General features: G+C 59.0%; 1 protein-coding gene across 2 annotated transcripts; it reads left to right on the forward strand.

The window, feature by feature from the left end:
* The first annotated feature begins 29 nt into the window (after positions 1-29).
* On the forward strand, positions 30-12076 carry LOC311510752 (UPF0575 protein C19orf67 homolog). 2 transcript variants are annotated; one of them, XM_084610718.1, is made up of 7 exons: positions 30-2178; positions 5399-5703; positions 6780-6924; positions 7930-8030; positions 9976-10170; positions 10548-10670; positions 11207-12076. In XM_084610718.1, exons 2-7 carry the CDS (start codon positions 5420-5422, stop codon positions 11394-11396), a joined length of 1038 nt encoding a protein of 345 aa, XP_084466844.1. In that variant the 5' UTR covers positions 30-2178; positions 5399-5419; the 3' UTR covers positions 11397-12076. The 2 variants fall into 2 exon arrangements, with proteins under 2 accessions (XP_084466844.1, XP_084466843.1); XM_084610717.1 differs by having other exon boundaries at positions 30-365.
* Positions 12077-19081: the final 7005 nt, after the last annotated feature.

Genomic DNA, 19081 nt, shown 5'->3' on the forward strand with positions numbered 1-19081 from the left:
CTGGGTTCCATGCCCAGCTCTGGGAGGAGAGTGGGGTCTAGTGGTTTGAGCAGGGGGGAGGGGGCTGGGAGCCGGGACTCCTGGGCTCAGTTCCCTTCGTTGCCACTGACCTTGGGCAAGCCTCCCATGCCTGAGTTTCCCCACAGGTAACTTTGTGAGACTGATGCTCCTCCCCAGTTACGAAGCACGTTGAAGGCTGGGGAGGAAGCTCCCCACAGTGGTGCTGAGAGGCTGCTAGACGGGACAAGCCAGAGGGATGGGGCAGCAAGTGGTGGCATTGTGGCTGGGCCCTCAACCTGCTGCAGAAGGCCCAGGAACCAAGGGAGGCACCTGGCCTCAGCGCAGCAGGGGTTAAAATGGACCAGGTGAGTTCAGCGGAGAGGAGAATCCCGTGGCAGGGATGGTAGCTGCAGTGCCCCCTTCTGGGGAACAGGGCAGTGCCGCAGTGGGCCTGGAGTTTATTTAGCACATCCAAGGCCCTGTGCATAGCAGTTTGGGACAGGAAGTGGGGGAAATGCCCAAGTCCCAATGCTCCTACATGGGGATTGAGAGAGGCGGGGGGGATTCTCCTGGAGGGAGCTGGGATGGAGCCTGAGCTGTGGGGGATCTTTATGCAGCATGCCTGGGCAGGTTCGGGGTCTGTTGTGAGCAGCAGACCTACCAGCAGCACAGCGCCCCCTATTGCCCCACCACTAGAGCATTGGGGTCATCACTGAGTGTGAGGGGGAAAAGCTCCCTGCTGAGCACCCTGCTCCCTGCAGCACAGCGCCCCCTAGTGCTGTAATGGGGTAGTGGGTTCATACAGACTTAGAGGAGGGAGCTCCCTGTACTCAGTCATCTGTCCAGTTCTCTGCTGACATGCTCCATCCTCCTGTGAGTCCCACTCACCCCTGGTCTTTGTCGAGCAAATCCCGGCCAGGAGCTTCCACCCAGCACCTGGGGCATCACGGCACAAACGCCCCAGGCCAAGTCTCCAACGGGGTTAGTCACCAGCTCTCTGTGAGTGCCCTAGACTGACACCATCTGGGGATCATTGACACCACTCGAGCAATGCTAAGTTACATCTGCTGGGGCTCTCCCCTCAGACACACTCCTGGGCCAGTGCGCTGCCAGCAACCAGCCCTGTGGCCGCATCCCTGGAGCAAGTGGCCAGAGCCCATGAGGGCTGGGCAGAGGGGCCTTACCCTCCACTAGGGTCTTGCCTCCAGAGAGTTGAGCCCTGGAAGAGCTGCCCAGGATGGTCCACTGGCAACTGGGGAAGCCCACAGAGGCCCTGAGCCCCCCTGCTGCTGGGGGGTAGCAGCTGAGCTGGTTAGCCATGGGCTGGTCCTGAAGGCTCATTCATAGCCATCGAGGCAACGGGATCATCGTGACCAGCTAGTCTGGCACTGCATGGCCCAGGTGAGTGGGCTTGCAGCCCAGAACTCTCCGCACACCTGGTTCAGGCTGGTGTGGGGCCTTGGGCTGGGCAGGGGTTTGCCCTCTCATGCATGTAATAGGCCCAATGCATTTGTACTCAGCTATTAACTCCCAATGCTGTGATCCCTGGAGGGGGCATCTCATGGCCACTTGTCTCTGTCACATGCTGGTGACATTCTGGTCTCCTGACCTCCTTAGCTCTTCCCTCGGCAGCAAGTGAGAAAAGACCTGATGCCGAGGTGATGGGCAGCGCGGTCTAAGCTAGCTCAAGGCTCAGAGGGAGGAGAAGAGAATCATGTTTATTACAATGGTGCCAGGGGAAGGGACAATCAAGATCAGACCCCTGCTGGGGGTGCTGCACAAACACAGAACAGCAAACATGGGGATGGCTTCGTTCGGAACTGCACAGACACCTGCCAAGACGGTCCTCGCCCCAAGGCGCTTGCAATCTAAATTGATGCAACAAAGGTTAGGGGATAGGTGTGACCTACAAGCCCTGCCCACAGTCTCCAGGCCTGCTATGAGCCAGATGTCTGGGCTCAAATGATCAGTGGTTAACACACTGACCATTTTGGTTGTCATTGTTAGGGACCAGAGTTAACACACACCAAGATGAAGCACGGCTCGATCATCATTGTGATGAATCCATAACGACTGGAATCTGGAATTCTGTAGAAATCAATGGAGAATCTAGAGAAGAGACGAGCTGGCATCCTATAGCGCCTCCTACTGGCTTATCCCTGAGCCACGCACCAATGAGTAAGGGGACATCCAGCATTGCCAACCCCAAGCATTTTAAGATTTTGTCACCCCACCCCCAAATTGCAAGATTGGCCTAAAATATCATGATTATTTTAAACAATAAATGGGGGGGGGGTCAAATATACTTTCCATTCACATGGCTTTGTTCGACACCAATCAACTTTTTGATGAAAACCTGGAAAAACCCGACAACAAAATTCTGCCCAAAACTTTTTTAAAATATTATAAATTTGTCCCCAGGAAAACAATTCTTTCCTGGCTTGCTCTAACCCGGGGCTCAGTTTATTCTGGTCTCTGAGTTCAGAGCGGGTTGGGATCACATTGTATTAGTTAGTTAGTAGGTGTATTACGATAATGCGTAGGCATCCCTGTCAGAGACCAAGACCTGGTGCTCGGTGCTGTATGTTATTGATTAGGTGTATTACAGTAGTGCCTTGGCACCCTAGTCATGGGCCAGGAGCACATTGTGCCAGGTGCTGTACAAACACAGGCCAGGAAGACAGTCCCTGCCCAAGGAGTGGCGTTTCCCTGACCCCAGGACCTCTGTGTCCCCATCCATCAAAGGTCCCTGTGTCACCACACAGGGGCGCTACAGCTGTTGAATCAAATGGTTGGGGGGACATTTCCACATGGGCTAAAGGGGGTTTCCCCCCAGCAGTGTGGTTTTAAACTCCCCAAGTTCACCTGAAGCAGATACCTGGCGGGGGAAGTTTCATCCCAACCAATTAAACTTTGGCAAAGTTCTAAGCAGCTGAAAACGAAAACCTTGGGCAAAAACATAGCTCTGGGGGGTGCTACTAGAACTGTTCTCTAGTGGAATGACTGCGTCCACATGGGGTCTTTGCCCGGCTCTGGCTACAGGTCTGATCCAACTCCCCAGGAAATCAACAGCAAAACTCCCACCCACGTCGGCAGTGCAGGATCTAAACAGATGGAGCTAGAGCAGGAGACCAGCTGTGTCTGGCTCAGGGTGGGCTAGGCCTTTAAGGAAGGTGGGTTTAGCCCACCCCATGGGTTTGACAGCCGGGCAGCACAGAGCCTGAGATAAGAGGCCACCAAGCCAGGTGGTCAGAGAGACACAGCAGACCTGCAGAAAGCAGGTAGGGGCCTACAGAAGCTGGATCCTGGGGCAAGGGAAAGGATCAGGTTGCTCTGATTTATCCTGCCCTGTTCTGAAGCATGAACCCCTTGCTGAAGAATGGGGCTGAAACCCTGCTACCGCTGGAGTGGGTTTATGTGTGCCCTGGTCCCAGCGGCCTGCTGTAGGGCAAGGGTGCCCCTCTCAGCCCTGGATCTATAACAGCCTAGAGTCACCTAAGTCTCTGGCCTCAGTGTGGGGTATCTGGGGGGGATTTAATGGGCTGTGCTATACAGGAGGCCAGCCCAGATGATTAAATAGTCCCTTGTGGTGTCAACTCTATGAAACACCCCTTCATGTATGGGGGGTAAAAGTCTTTGCTGCAGAAACAAATCCCAGGACTCCAGCACCTGGGGCTTTCAGGGGCAGAGCTGGCTCCTCCAGCAGAAAAATGCTCCTTGGATGAAATTGACGCTTTGTCAGGACTGGGTGGAGGCAGCCGAAATGCTGAAGGGCCGGGGAGGGGCAGAAGGAACCGCTCAGATTCCTTGTTTGTAAATTAGTCTGGCTGACATATTTTAAGGTTAAAAAAAAAAAACCAAACAAAAAAATCCGTGTGGCCAGTTGTGATTTTTACCACAAGGGCAGGTGCTGCTGGACCCAGAGCAATAGAGAGTGGAACCGATTCTAATTCTGCTTTAGGGGAGAGTGTGGTTCTCGTGGTGCCCCTTTCCTCCCGCTTTGGTCCCAGGTGGAACGAAAACAAATCTGGGTTTTTTCCATGCAGTGGCAGTTCTGTCTCCTGCCCGCGGCCCCTGAGCACCCACAAGGGGGCCAGGGTGGGGGGCCCTGGGGATGTCCCACTTTGTGCCCCCCCCCCGCTGTGGGAGCTGCTCCCTGCCCCCACACATGGCCCCTTGGACATGCTCCCTGCCCCCAATCCAGGCCCCTCAGTGCAGCCTCTGCAGAGGGGGGAGGAGTGCGGGGGGCATGATGGGGGCCTAAGGTGGGGGGGAGGCTGTAAGGGCTGGGGCCCCCAGCAATGGGGAGGGGGGGAACTGGGGCCCCTCAGGGGCGTGGGGCTGCCCCCCCTTAACAGCCCCCTTGCTGCAGACCCCAGCCCTGATGTGCTCCTCTCTGCCCCGCCCTCTGTCGGCCAAAGTCCCGCCCCCTCCCTTGGCTCCGCCCCTCCCGGGGGCGGCGGTTGGACGGGGCCGGCGCGCGAGGCGCCGTAGGAGGAGCAGGTGAAGGGGAGGGAAACAAACCGTCTCATAATCCCGCCCATGCCCCTCCCCCATAGGGTCATAGCCCCGCCCCCAAGATCATCGCCCCGCCCACGCTCCCTGCCGTCTGTCTCCCTTGAACCCAGGCAGCTTCCCCCTCCCCCACCACCCGTTATACCGATGGGGAAACTGAGGCACTGAGGTTCACAATTTCTCAAGCAGCCACTAACCTGGGGGGCCCGGTGGGAGATGCCCCTGCCCCGGCTCCTTGTCACTGGGGCGCCTAGCCTGGAGCTGGGGCTGCTCCCGCATCGGGCACGGCCCCCCCCCCCCCCCGCTGCAGGAGGTGGCCTTGATGAGCCGTCACAGGGTTCCCCCGCTGCAGGGCCCTGGCCTTGGGGCTCCTGGGCACACCGGTACCAAGGCCCCTTGCAGTTGCAATGGGGCACGGGGATGGGCTGGGGGAGGGTTGGCGGCACCTCTGGGTGATCCTGAGATCGCCAAAGCAGGGGGCAGGTGAGGGCCTGTCCCCCGTTCCCCACCCAGGGCAGGGCCTGATCCCTCAGGGATTGTCTACAGCCAGGGCAAATCTGGATTGAGGGCACCTCTGTTTGGAAAGGGAGTGCCTGGACGGGGGGGGGGGGGGGTTAAGCTGATTTGAATTCACCCTGTTAGCTAATTCAGATTAGCTTCCCCATGTAGACGAGGCCTTCTCCCCTCATCTCCACCCCCCCCCCAGAGTTGGTGCGCTCTCCACTGGCTTTGGGAGAGGCACGGGGGCCTGACGGGATCAGGCTGGGGGGGCCAAGTGACTTGCTCTCCTGGCCGATCCTTTCTCGCACCCCCATCAGGTAAAACCCATGGGGACAAAACCCATGGCCCCCTGCCCCGGCCTCAGCGGCTCCCTCTCTTGCAGACGCTGAGACGGGACCCTGGGATGGCAGGCAAGCAGGGGCACGGTGGCACCTTCTGCCCGGAGGGCGCTGCCAAGGCCCAGTGCTTCAGCCCCGGCAGCGCCACGAGCCTGGCTCCGTGCAGCCCAGAGCGCGGCCTCTTCTCTTCGCCCGTGTCCGAAGCCCGCTGGCTGAGCTGCCCGCCACCGCAGGCCGAGTCCCCGACCCACGAGAGCCTCACGCTGGAAGAGCTGCTCACCCCCGTCACGGAGAAGCTCAAGTACCTCCTGAAGAAGGCAGAGGATTTCCAGACATACCTGCTCTACAGGTGTGCAGGGGTGGGAGGGAGGCGCCTGGCACTGGAGGGGGCAATGGGGAGCGGAGGGCATATGGCAAAGAAGTGGGCCAACAGTGAACGGGGGGTAGAGGTGGGGGAAGCCTGGCACAGAGGGGGCAGAGGGGAGAGAGGGGGCTGGCAGAGAGGTAGGGGGGGCGGGGTTAAGGGGAAGCCTGGCACAGAGGGGGCAGAGGGGAGAGAAGGGGCTGGCAGAGGGGTAGGGGGGGCGGGGTTAAGGGGAAGCCTGGCACAGAGGGGGCAGAGAGGAGAGAGGGGGCTGGCATGGGGGGGCAGATGTGGGGGCAGCCTGGCAGCAGGGTGGGGGCAGCGGGCCAGTTCACCTCAACCTGCTCCCAGGCAGCTCTGTGTGCTGAAGGGAGGGGCCCAGGTGCTGGCGAGGAGGCTGGGAACGCAGGGGAGGAATGGACCCAGGATGGGTCAGAGCCCGCACTGGGTCAGACAGTGCTGGGCAGGAATAATGCCCGACCAATGGGGCACCCCCCTCACAGCATCTCACCCGTCTACCAGGCACAGCTCCCGCTCTGGGCAGTGCCATGCCGGGATCCCAGCTGTCCTGCTGAGGGGCCAGGGGCTCATCTGGGTGGTACCCCACACGGTGATGGGGCCATGCCCTGCCAGGGGTCTGCCCTCCAGGGGAAAAGGGGAATTCGTCAGTCGCCTCTGATCTGACCCAGCCGGGAATGGAGGTTCCAGGTACCACCTTTGCCTGCTGGAAGAGGCCGGTCTGTACCAATCAGGAGTGCCCAGCTCCCTGCCCGGGGGCTCGTGGGCACACTGAGCCCCAGGACCGAATGGGGAGCGGTGTTGGTGCGGTACCCCCTGGAGATGCAGAACTCACAGCTACCCAGGGCCAGGAGGGGGACGGTGAGGAGCCAGGGCCCTGCAGGGAGCAGAAGGGGGCGCTCTCGTCTTGCGGTCACTGCTGACCCGTGTGCCCCGGCCTGGCGCTGGGGCCCTGTGCGTCAGGGTGGGGACTCTCTGCTTGCCCGTCGGTGCCAAGGAGCCTCCTCTGGCCCCTCGTGACTGGGTGCCTGCTGCCTTTCCAGCAGGGACAGGATGCAGAAGGAGCAGTTTGCTAAGGCCGTGCCCACCTTCCTGCAGATGTGCCAGCCCTACTTCGAATACCTGGAATCCACCGCCCGCAGCTACAACTCCGGCCTGGGCGCCCTGCAGGCGTCCGTGCGCAAGAGGGTGAGTGGGCCGGGTGGGGTGGGGAATCACAGACGCTTGTGTAGGGGTTGGGGGGGGAGTGGGGTGCATCTGCCCTGCATTAGGGGCAAAAGGTCACCTGCCTTCCCTACTCTCCTGTTAAAGGTGTCGGATGGAGTGAAGGGGGCTGGGAGTCAGGACTCCTGGGTTTTACCCCCAGCTCTGGGAGGGGAGCGGAGTCTAGTGGTTAGAGCAAGGGCACTGGGAGTCAGGACTCCTGGGTTTTACCCCCCGCTCAGAGCTAACTGACACGTACCTTGGATGTGACGTTGTCATGTGCATTTGAGAAGAGGCTCCAGGAGCAGAACCGAAGGCTGAGGGTGATGAACGGGGCCAGAGGGCGTGGGGCAGGGAAGGAGGGGCAGTTGTGCGGGGCGTGGGGGAGGAGGGCTAGGTAGTGTGGGGCGTGGCTGGGGAGGGGTGGGGCAGGGCTCGGCTGGGGTGTCCTCTGGATCACTGTTGGGTCCAGCCTCGTTGAATGTCCTCACTAACGAAATGAGGGAGGGGCTCCAGCCCCCAGTGCAGACCAGTGAATAGTACCTGTCCTCCAGCCAGGCTCTGATGGGGGGTAGAAGGAGGCAGGCTAGTTGGGGATGATTTAGTTGGGGACTGGTCCTGCTTTGAGCAGGGGGTGGGACTAGATGACCTCCTGAGGTCCCTGCCAACCCTGATATGCTATGATACCAGCCTGCCCTAGACACGCTGGGCAAGAATGCCTGGAGGCCAATGGCTGGAGGAAGGAGGCAGCCCTCCTGGGGGTAAGACCAGGAAGGGGGCTGGGCTGCCCATCCCAGGAAGGCTTCCTTGTGACTCCTCCTGCCCCTCACCCCAGCATCAGGGCAGCCCCGACACCCAAGCTGTTGATTGTGACTGAATGCTGACTCTTGGGGTCCCTCCCTGCCCGGCGCTGGGAGACACCTTCCCCCCTGGGGTCCTGGCTAAGTGCCATGCCCACCCCCAGAGGCTCCCGGTCTCTCTCCCCTGCAGCTGCTGGAGATCTCGGAGCAGCTGGCGCTGCGGCTGGAGCAGCTGGTGCTGATGTACGCCTCCTTCAGCTTCGTCTCCCTGGAGGACACCGACCCCTTCAAGTATGTGAGGGTGGGGGCTCAGCAGGGGGCGCTCTCCCTTCGCAGTCAGCACAGACCCCGTACGTCATTAGGGGGCGCTGTGCTGCAGGGAGCAGGGCGGGGGACCCAGCAGGGGGCGCTCTCCCCTGCAGTCAGTGCTGACCGCGGTGTCCCTGTGTGGCACTAGGGGGCGCTGTGCTGCAGGGAGCGGGGCTGGGTTCCCAGCAGGGGGCGCTCTCCCCTGCAGTCAGTGCTGACCACGGTGTCCCTGTGTGGCACTAGGGGGCGCTGTGCTGCAGGGAGCGGGGCGGGGGACCCAGCAGGGGGCGCTCTCCCCTGCAGTCAGTGCTGACCACGGTGTCCCTGTGTGGCACTAGGGGGCGCTATGCTGCAGGGAGTGGGGCGGGGGACCCAGCAGGGGGCGCTCTCCCCTGCAGTCAGTGCTGACCGCGGTGTCCCTGTGTGGCACTAGGGGGCGCTGTGCTGCAGGGAGCGGGGCTGGGTTCCCAGCAGGGGGCGCTCTCCCTTCGCAGTCAGCACAGACCCCGTACGTCATTAGGGGGCGCTGTGCTGCAGGGAGCAGGGCGGGGGACCCAGCAGGGGGCGCTCTCCCCTGCAGTCAGTGCTGACCCCGGTGTCCCTGTGTGGCACTAGGGGGCGCTGTGCTGCAGGGAGCGGGGCGGGGGACCCAGCAGGGGGCGCTCTCCCCTGCAGTCAGTGCTGACCCCGGTGTCCCTGTGTGGCACTAGGGGGCGCTATGCTGCAGGGAGTGGGGCGGGGGACCCAGCAGGGGGCGCTCTCCCCTGCAGTCAGTGCTGACCCCGGTGTCCCTGTGTGGCACTAGGGGGCGCTGTGCTGCAGGGAGCGGGGCGGGGGACCCAGCAGGGGGCGCTCTCCCCTGCAGTCAGTGCTGACCCCGGTGTCCCTGTGTGGCACTAGGGGGCGCTATGCTGCAGGGAGTGGGGCGGGGGACCCAGCAGGGGGCGCTCTCCCCTGCAGTCAGTGCTGACCCCGGTGTCCCTGTGTGGCACTAGGGGGCGCTGTGCTGCAGGGAGCGGGGCGGGGGACCCAGCAGGGGGCGCTCTCCCCTGCAGTCAGTGCTGACCCCGGTGTCCCTGTGTGGCACTAGGGGGCGCTATGCTGCAGGGAGTGGGGCGGGGGACCCAGCAGGGGGCGCTCTCCCCTGCAGTCAGTGCTGACCCCGGTGTCCCTGTGTGGCACTAGGGGGCGCTGTGCTGCAGGGAGCGGGGCGGGGGACCCAGCAGGGGGCGCTCTCCCCTGCAGTCAGTGCTGACCACGGTGTCCCTGTGTGGCACTAGGGGGCGCTATGCTGCAGGGAGTGGGGCGGGGGACCCAGCAGGGGGCGCTCTCCCCTGCAGTCAGTGCTGACCACGGTGTCCCTGTGTGGCACTAGGGGGCGCTGTGCTGCAGGGAGCGGGGCGGGGGACCCAGCAGGGGGCGCTCTCCCCTGCAGTCAGTGCTGACCGCGGTGTCCCTGTGTGGCACTAGGGGGCGCTATGCTGCAGGGAGCGGGGCGGGGGACCCAGCAGGGGGCGCTCTCCCCTGCAGTCAGTGCTGACCGCGGTGTCCCTGTGTGGCACTAGGGGGCGCTGTGCTGCAGGGAGCGGGGCGGGGGACCCAGCAGGGGGCGCTCTCCCCTGCAGTCAGTGCTGACCACGGTGTCCCTGTGTGGCACTAGGGGGCGCTGTGCTGCAGGGAGCGGGGCGGGGGACCCAGCAGGGGGCGCTCTCCCCTGCAGTCAGTGCTGACCCCGGTGTCCCTGTGTGGCACTAGGGGGCGCTGTGCTGCAGGGAGCAGGGCGGGGGGCTCTTCCGTGACAGTCAGCCCCAATGCCCCTATGCAGCACTAGGGGGCGCTTTGCTGCAGGGTGGCAGAGGAAGCCGGCTCCCCCCGGTGGAGATGGGGCTTTTACCCCATCTGTTTGTGTTTCCTCCCCCTCCCGCAGTGTCTCATGTTTCTTCTGCGGCCGCTTCTGGCTCAGCGAGTGGCACCAGCTCTCTGTCTTCCGCTTCTGCATCTCCGCCCCCTACACGGCCGCCCGCCTGCCCTGCAACCTCTACAAGAAGATGCGCTGGAACCTGGACTTTCTGGAGGAGGGGGCGGGGGCCGGGGGGCGGCGCCGGGCACACCGCACTGAGTAGTGAGCTGCTGGGCACTGGGGGTGGGGCCGGGGTCCGGGGGAGATTTGATGTTGAGCTGCAGCGATTCAGCCAAGCCCCGGGTTAGGGGGCGACCCCACCCATCCTCGGTGGCAGGGACCTAGGGGCATTTGTGGTGGGAGGGTAGCAGGGAACTCAGGTGTAGATGGGGGCGATGGAGGGGTTCACAGGGCCCCCCATTGGGCACTTCGTGCCCCCCACCCTGACTGGCACCCCTTTCCCCTGCCAGGCACCTCCTCCAATCCCCAATTTATCCCTGCAGGCTCCTCCCCAGCCCCGTTCCCCCAGATCGTCTCCCAGGGGGACCTTTGCCCCAGTCTGACCCCCCCACGACCCTCGCCCCCCAATTTTGTTACAGCTACTTCCTGTGCTTCCGGGACACGGGCCGGGAGAACGCCGTCAAGATGCAGAAGCTCTGGTCCATCGGGCGCTGGGTGCCCCTGGACCCCGATACAGAGCACTCCTCCGATGTCCTGCAGTGGTGAGCACTGGGGTGTGGGCCAAGGGGCTGTGGGGCAGGGAGCGGGTTCCCAGCTGCAGCAGTCAGAGGTGGGGAGCTGCCATGGGGGGCGGGGGCCTGGCATCAGTCCCAGTGACGTGGTCCGGCCCAGCTGACCCCACGTCCCCGTGACCCTGTCTCCACCCGAGACCCTCCCTGCGGGGGCAGCACCCAAACCCATCCTGCTGCAGGCACCGCGGGGTGAGCCTTGAGTGACCCTGGACCCGGGAACAGAGAGCAGTGCCCCCTCCTGCCAGGGCTGACACAGGGGGCCTGGGGTCAGGGCAGGGGGCTGGCAGGCAGGTGGGTGAGGGGCAGCTGGGAGGGCTCAGGGGATAGGGAGGGGCGGGGAGAGCAGTGACTGGGTGGATCGGAGTGAGAACAAGCTGGGTGCTCTGACTGGGCTGGGCACCCCTGGCGGTGGGTGGGTGTGGTCCTGGCAGGGCGTGGGCGCCCGGCTGGGCTGGGCGCCCCGGGCCTGGGCAGAGGCTGTAACGTGCCCCTCGCTCTCCTTGCAGGGTGCTGTGCCCGCAGCCCACGGGTGACTTCCAGCCACTGCTGACCATCGGTTTCGAGGAGCCCTCGCATACCCTGGCCACCGACTTGCTGGTGCAGATCCTGAGCGCCCCGACCTGCGCTCCCCTCCCCTGCCCTGGCACCAGCAGGGAGCCCTTATACTGGGGCAGCCCAGGGGGGCAGGGACAGTAGCACAGCCCCCATGTGGCTTCCTGGGGCGCAGGGGGCAGGTGCTGGCTACTTGCATCCTGTTGGGCCCCTCACCCTGGTGTCAGGGCACCCAAACAGGCCCATTGTATTTTAACTGACCACTGGCTGTTTTAAAAAGCCTCTGATTCTAGGCCCAGGTGGCTTGTTAGCCTTAGCGAGGGGAGGTGGCTCAGCCCTGACTCCCCCACCTGCCCCTTGGGGCTGGAGGGCAGGCCGGGGACCGTCTCTGCAGAGTTCACCCCACTGCCTCTAGGAAGGCTGATGCCCTGGGAGGGGTAAAAGAGAAGAGAGTTGGGGCTGCTGGGTCCATAAACCCTCCCCTGTAAAAGCCCCAGCCAGGGGCTAGATCCCTGCTGTTAATGGGGAACGGGGGTCTCCCCAGGCTCCCCCGATCTGTGGACAGCTCCATAATCACACCTCAGGCCCCATCTGCTGGGGTTTCGTCTCCCTCCCCCTCCTGTTCCTCAAACTTGCTGGGCACTGAGAATGCCCCACCCCACCCCGAGTGCACAGAGCACCATGGGGTCCCCTCCCCCACCTGAATTTGAGCTGGAGGCCCCCCTCCCCTGATCTCCACAGAGCCCTGTGCAGGGGCTCCCCCTCCCCCTAACCCAAGTGCAATTCTTATTTATAACCTTGTGTTTTTGCAATAAAAGTTTGGTTCTTGGCACCGGGAAGGCTGCTGGGCTGCCTGGCGTGGGGTGGGGGGGACGGGGACGGGGACGGGGGGACTGGCTAGGTCTGGTGGCGTGGGGGGAGAATGCTTGAAGCGTGGACAGAGCACTAGAAGGGGACTCAGGAGACCTGGGCTCCATTCCCGTCTCTGCCACTGAACCGCTGAGTGATCTTGGGCAAGTCTCGTCCCCTCCCCGTGCCTTAGTTTCCCCATCTACAGCACGAAAACAATGAGACTGAGCCCCTGTGTGCAGTGCTTTGAGATCTGCGGCTGGGAAGCACTAGGCAAGAGATTGATGATATTATTCTACGGTAGGTGGGAGATTGGGCCCAGCGCCTCCCATTGGGAACACCCTGATGGCCTCTCTCTGAGCGGGGGTGCACAGTGGGGCCAGGAGGTCTACAGTGGGCCCATCCAGCAGCTCCCTAGCTGTGGGGGGGAGCTCGCCCCGTCTGCCCCACAAATGACAACAAAGAACCCCCACCCAGAGCTAAGGGGCCCAGCCCACCCTGGCACTGGGGTTGTCACATGCCAGGGCAGACAAGGCCTAAGCCAAAGGGCCTGGCTGGATCCTTATCCCGGTTACTCCAGAGTGAATCCGGTGCAGCTACTCCAGATTCACGTCAAGGCAACTGCACCTAAGATGCTGCTCTGTACACTTGGCCTTCAGCCTGCAACTGCGGCGTGGTGAGGGTGTGCTGGGGAGGATGGGAACTAGAGCTGTGACCGTTTTCATCCTTTTTTTTTTTTTCCCAGCACAAAAATGCAGATTTGGTGATGCTGAGTTGGCCAGATTGGGGCAGGGGGGAATCAGAAAAAATCAAAATGTTTCCTTGGGGTTTTTTAATGCGGGAAATTTTGAACCAAAACAGATCAAAATGGAAGTGTTGCCTTTGACACAAAACCGGACGTTATTTTTGCCAAAACCGTTGGTACATTAGAGTTGCCATCCTGGGTCAGCCCAATGGTCCGTCTGGCCCAGTGTCCTGTCTCTGGCAGTGGCCAGTACCAGAGCTTCATGGGGCGTGTACAGGACAGGGCAGTTGTGGGGTGATCCATCCCTGTCTTCCCCTCCTAGCTTTTGGCAGTCAGAGGCTTAGGTCACCATGAGCATGGGGTTGCGTCCCTGACTACCTTGGCTAACAGCCATTGCTGTATCTAATCTCCAGGAATGTATCTACTTCTGTTTTGAGCCCAGTTATACTTTCGGCCTTCACAATGTCACCTGGCAATGAGTTCCCCAGGTTAACTGTGCGTTGTGTGAAAAAGTGCTTCCTCTTGTTTGTATGAAGCTTGCTGCCTGTCTGACCACTGGGTTTTGTACGGTGTGAAGGGATAAATAACACTTCTCCACACTATTCATGATTTTCTATCCCCCCCACCCCTCCCCAGTTGTCTCATTTCCAAGCTGAAAAGCCCCAGCCTTTTTACTTTCCCCTCTTCAGGAAGCTGTTCCATACCCTTGGCCGTCTTTGTTGCCCTGAACCTTTTCCAGTTCCACCATATCATTTCTGAGATGGGGCAATCAGAACTGGACACCATATTCCAGGTGTGGGCACACCATAGTGGCTCTGTGATATTTGGTCTTATTTTCTACCCTGTTCCTAACATGGTTTGCTTTTTTGACCACTGCCATTTTGACCACTCCCCATTGTGAAAACTGAGCATGTATTCCTCCCCTTCGTTTCCTATCTTTTAACCAGTTTGCAATCCATAGGAGGACCTTCCCTCTTATCCCATGACAGCTCACTTAGCTTAAGGGCTTTGGTGAGGGACCTTGTCAACGGCTTTCTGAAAGTCCAAGCACACTGTATCCACTGGATCCCCCTTGTCCACCTGCTTGTTGATTCCCTCAAAGAATTCTAATGGATTGGTGAGGTATGATTTCCCTTTACAAGAGCCATGTTGACTCTTCCCCAACATACTGTGGGTATCTATGTGTCTGCTAATTCTGTTCTTTGCTATCATTTCAGCCAATTTGCCTGGTTTACTGGCCTGTAATTGCCAGGATTGTCTCTGGAGTCCTTTTTAAAAATCAGTGTCTTCTGCCTAGCCACCAGCCATCTGGTCCAGAGGCTGATTTCAGTGCTAGGTTGCATAACACAGTTAGTAGTTCTGCAATTTCATATTTGAGTTTCTTCAGCTCTCTTGGGTGAATGCCAGCAGGTCCCAGTGCCTGATCAATCTGTTCTAAAACCTCCTCCATCGATGTGTCGGTGGGAGACAGCGCTTCAGGTTTGTGGCCCAGAAAGAATAGCTCTGAAACAGGGGGACACACACACGCCTTCCGGCCTAGCCCAAAATGACTTTTTTGGGGGCAGATGACTGTCACATCATACACTCTCTTTAAGCAAGAGTTACCACAAGCTGCAAACTGGAGGCCAATATTAAGTGCATTGTCATTTGTTAATAGAAGAGTTAAATGCTTGTCAATTGGACCCCAGACAGATGGCTGCTTGTGCATTTGACGGAGCTGCAAACTTCTCTGGAAGACATGGTGGAGTACAAGCTTTGCTCAGAGAAAAGTGTAACTCTGATCTCTCCTATACACACGGCAGAGGTCACCTACTCCAACTAGTGCTCGTACGAACTGCAGAATCTTCAGAAGGCCTTTTAAAAGCTATACATTGAATGTCTTCGTTATCCTCTTTTTTCAGCAAGAGTCCAAAAGGTCTGAACGTCTTGGAAAATATAGAAGATACATTGGGATAGAAGTTCAAATTAGTCCAACCAGGGAAAACCCGCTGACTGTCTTATGAGAGATCCTTGGCTGGTCTCTTAAAATTACTCCAGCCATTATTATTGGCTTTGGAAAGCTTCTGAGATGGGACGGATCTAAATAGCGAGGCTGATGGACTACTGTTGTTCAGAGAAGACAATCGCCATTCTCTCTCGTAAATCTGCTGTTGAAACCACTTGGGCTGTTAACCAATGTCACCCAGGCATCTGCTACGACAGTCGTAGATCTCGTTCCAGCAATGGAAGCTACACGTGGATCAGTGGGAGAGCTATCCATTGAAAACGTCCTGGAAGAAGCGGGCACTGCATTGGGGACCCCTGGAATAAACTGTGTTGTGTCTCCAGCCCTTTTAACAACCTCATTAAGTACTTCTAAAATTAGCTTTGACACTGACCGGCTTATAAGGCTTTCTGCACGTCGATGCAGTCCAGAGGCCTCGTGGTTTGCAGCCTTTTCATAGAGGTTGTCAGCCCTGGCTTTGGCTGATCGGTCTGGCAAACCCAGCTCCTCCACTTTTACTATATAAATCCATGGTACGCCCAGATCCTGACTACTGTGTGCGGACCTGGTCGCCCCGTCTCAAAACTGATGTACTGGAGTTGGAAAAGGTACAGAGAGGGGCAACAAAAATGATTAGGAGTACGGAACAGCTTCCATATAACACGGTTAATAAAGTGGTTTTGATTCATAAGGGGGGTCGCACTCAGAGGCTTGCTACGTGAAAGGGGTCACCAGTACAAAAGTTTGAGAACCCCTGTGGTAGAAGGAGCGGCACCCTGCACAGAGCAGTGCTGGGCCGGGCAGAGGGGGCCTTGAAACAAGGGCTGAGTGGGTGCTAGGGCTCCAGGGAAGTGGCCCAGGGAAGGCGGGCAGCGACCGGGAGTGGGGGACGGCAGCAAGCGGCTGCTGCTCAAGGGTCCCTGGGCTGAGGCCCAGAGTAGGGGGTGGGCCTTTTCGCACCTTGCCACAAGGGAGCGTGGCCCATGGTCAGCAGCTTGTTCCTGAGGTAAGGGACTCGACTTTGGGGTGGCAGGTGGCCATGAAGGCAGGTGTGAACTAGGACTGCTGATATACCCCCGGAAGGGGGGAGAATGGAGTAGTGGGCAGTGCCGGAGGGCAGTGTCCTGAAGAGGACACTGCGGTCCAGAGAGCGACGTGTGTCCCAGTGATGGAGATGACACAGCAGAGCCGACAATGGGCGACACACCAGCCAGCAGGAGGTGCTCTGAGGCTGGAATGAGCTCATTCCCCGACTGACCAGCAGGAGGTGCTGATGTGATGAGTCAGAGCGCTGTTACCCCCCCACCCCATTCAATACTAAAGTGATTTATAACCCAACACCAGCGGAAATTGATCACTTGGGCAACACCGCTCTGTCTGCTGGATACCTAGGCAGGGTAGGTGAGTTCATGTAAATACAGTCTGGTCCTGAAGCCTTCCCCTCACTTGAGGCCTTACCCCCCACCCCCATCAGTAGCGGGCAGGGGAGAGCTCATTCAGACCTTGCTTACAAATCATAATTTGATATTATAAGGTTGGCCAACGTTGCCGAAATGAATGTGCCGACCTTGTCAGAAAGAACAGCAGCTGGGTGAAGAATTGCGTCTTTGTTCACACTTTTCAAACCGATTACACTTTTTCAGGTACAAGTTATTTTATCGCACTCTGTGTAGGCTTCTAAAGGGTGAACTAATGTTTCAATTGCAATTCAAATTTCCAACCAATGACGAATATGGCAACACTGCATGGAACTAGTTGACCGCTGGGGAGGTGTTGGGGAAATTCAAGGGGGGTTTACACCCCCAATGGGGGGCGTAGGGAAATCCCTGCCAGTGAGCTGTGCCTGGCAGGGTGGGTGTGGTGTATAAAGGAGCAGTGAACTGTATCTAGGCTGAGGGGTGTATAGGGACCAGCCAGCCAGTATAGGGACCGGTGTATAAGGAGCCCAGGCTGCTTGCGTGGTTCAATTCTCCTTGTGGCACACAGTTAATAAAGCATTTTTGAAGGGGGGGGGGCGCGACAGCAGTGCCCGAGGACCAGGTAGCAGCATCCACTGGTGCGCTTGCAGCTGGGGATGGGAGCAGCTGGACCAGGCTGGGGGGAGAAGGTGGCACCACCCACAGCCGTCTGGGTGCATCCTCTCTCCATTGAGAAAGTCCTTGCATCACCTGCCGGAAGACAGGGCCATCCGCAGAGCCTGGGCCCATTCGCTCTGGAGCGGGGAGGGCTTGACTCCCCCGCGACTGGCCCTGCACACACAGCCACAGCCTGCAGGAGCAGTTCCCTCTGCCCAGCAAAGCCCAAAACCCCAGCACAGGGGGAGTCCCTGCTGCAGGGCAGGGTCACCCTGACTATGCTATGAGAGAACCCAGGACCTGGCTCCCAGCCCCCTGCTCTAACCACTAGACCCCGCTCCCCTCCCAGAGCTGGGAACAGAGCCCAGGAGTCCCAAAACCCAGCCCCCTTGCTCCTAGCATGACAAACCGCTCCCCTCATGAGTGTGATTCACAACATCTCAGAATCGGGGCTGCCCTGAGTGCAGAGGGGAGGACCCACAGAAGTACGGCCGTGTCACCTGGTATATCACGGTGTCAGGAGAGCCAGGATTGCCACGTCCCATCCAGCAGCAGGCACTGGTGGAATCACAGAATCATGGGACTGGCAGGGACCTCGAGAGGTCGTCGAGTCCAGTCCCCTGCACTCAAGGCAGGACTAAGCAGTATCTAGACCAGAGGTGGGCAAACTGCGGCCCGTGGGACCATCCTGCCCCACCCTTGAGCTCCCAGCTGAGGAGGCTAGCCCCCAGCCCCATCCCTGCTGTCCCCGCTCCCCCGCAGCCTCAGCATGCCACGCTGCGTCGGGCAGCGTGGCTGGCTTCGGCGGGGCTGCGAGCTCCTGCTCCCCTGAGAGGCATGGTAAGGGGGTGGTGAGTGGGGGGGTTGGATAAGGGGCAGTCAGGGGACATGGGGTGGAGGTTCTGGGGGGGGCGATCGGGGGACAGGGTTGGATAGGCATGGGAGTCCCGGGGGGCCTGTCGGGGGTGCGGGTGTGGATAGGGGTTGGGGCAGACAGGGAGCAAGAGGGGTTGGCTAGGCGGTGGGGTCCCAGGATGGGGCAGTCAGGGGACAAGGAGCGGGGGGGAAGGGTTGGATGGGTCGGGGGTTCTGAGTGGGGCAGTCGGGGGTGGGAAGTGGGAGGGGACAGGGGACAGGCTGTTTGGGGAGGCACAACCTTCCCTACCCAGCCCTCCATATAGTTTTGCAGCTGCCATGTGGCCCTCAGGCCAAAAAGTTTTTCCACCCTTGATCTAGACCATCCCTCACAGCTGTCTGCCTAACCTGCTCTTAAAAATCTCCAGTGACAGTCACCTGCTGTGACTCCCTGGGCAATTTATTCCAGTGGCTAACCACCCGGACAGTTAGGAAGTTTTTCCTAATGTCCAACCTAAACCTCCTTTGCTGCAATTTAAGCCCATTGCTTCTTGTCCCCTCCTCAGTGGTTAAGGAGAACAATTTTTCTCCCTCCTTCTCTATATAAATCCATGGTACGCCCATATCTCAAATCCTGTGTGAAGATCTGGTCGTCCCATCTCAAAAAAGATATATTGGAATTGGAAAAGGTTCAGAAAAGGCCAACAAAAATAAATAGGCAGATGGAACGGCTTCCATATGAGGAGAGATTAGTAAGACTGGGACTTTTTAGCTTGGAAAAGAGATGACTAAGGGAGGACATGATAGAGGTCTATAAAATCATGACTGGTGTGGAGAAAGTAAATAAGGAAGTGTTATTTACTCCTTCTCCTAACACAAGAATTAATAGGCAGCAGGTTTAAAACAAACAAAAGGAAGTATTTCTTCATACAACACACAGTTAACCTGTGGAACTCCTTGCCAGAAGATGTGAAGGCCAAAACAATAACAGTGTTCAAAAAGAATGAGATAAATTCATGGAAGACAGGTCCATGAATGGCTCTTAGCCAGGATGGGCAGGGATGGTGTCCCTATCCTCTGTTTGCCAGAAGCTGGGAATGAGTGACAGGGAAAGGATCACTTGATGATTCCGTCTTCTGTTCATTCCCCCCTGTTGGAAGACAGGACACTGGGCTAGATGGACCTTGGGTCTGACCCAGTCTGATCATTCTTACATTCTAACAACCTTTTATTTACTTGAAAACTGTCATGTCCTCGGTCTTCTCTTCTCCAGACTAAACAAACCCAATTTTTTCAATCTTCCCTCATAGGTCGTGTTTTC

Source organism: Lepidochelys olivacea (genome assembly GCF_965140295.1).
Source record: "Lepidochelys olivacea isolate rLepOli2 genome assembly, chromosome: 20".
Classification (NCBI taxonomy): Eukaryota; Metazoa; Chordata; order Testudines; family Cheloniidae; genus Lepidochelys; species Lepidochelys olivacea.

What these genes read in the sequence shown, in the direction of transcription:
- LOC311510752 (XM_084610717.1), top strand. An exon ending in CAGACATACCTGCTCTACAG is followed by an intron (nt 5,704 to 6,779) that starts GTGTGCAGGGGT and finishes CTGCCTTTCCAG; the next exon opens with CAGGGACAGGATGCAGAAGG. An exon ending in AGGCGTCCGTGCGCAAGAGG is followed by an intron (nt 6,925 to 7,929) that starts GTGAGTGGGCCG and finishes TCTCCCCTGCAG; the next exon opens with CTGCTGGAGATCTCGGAGCA.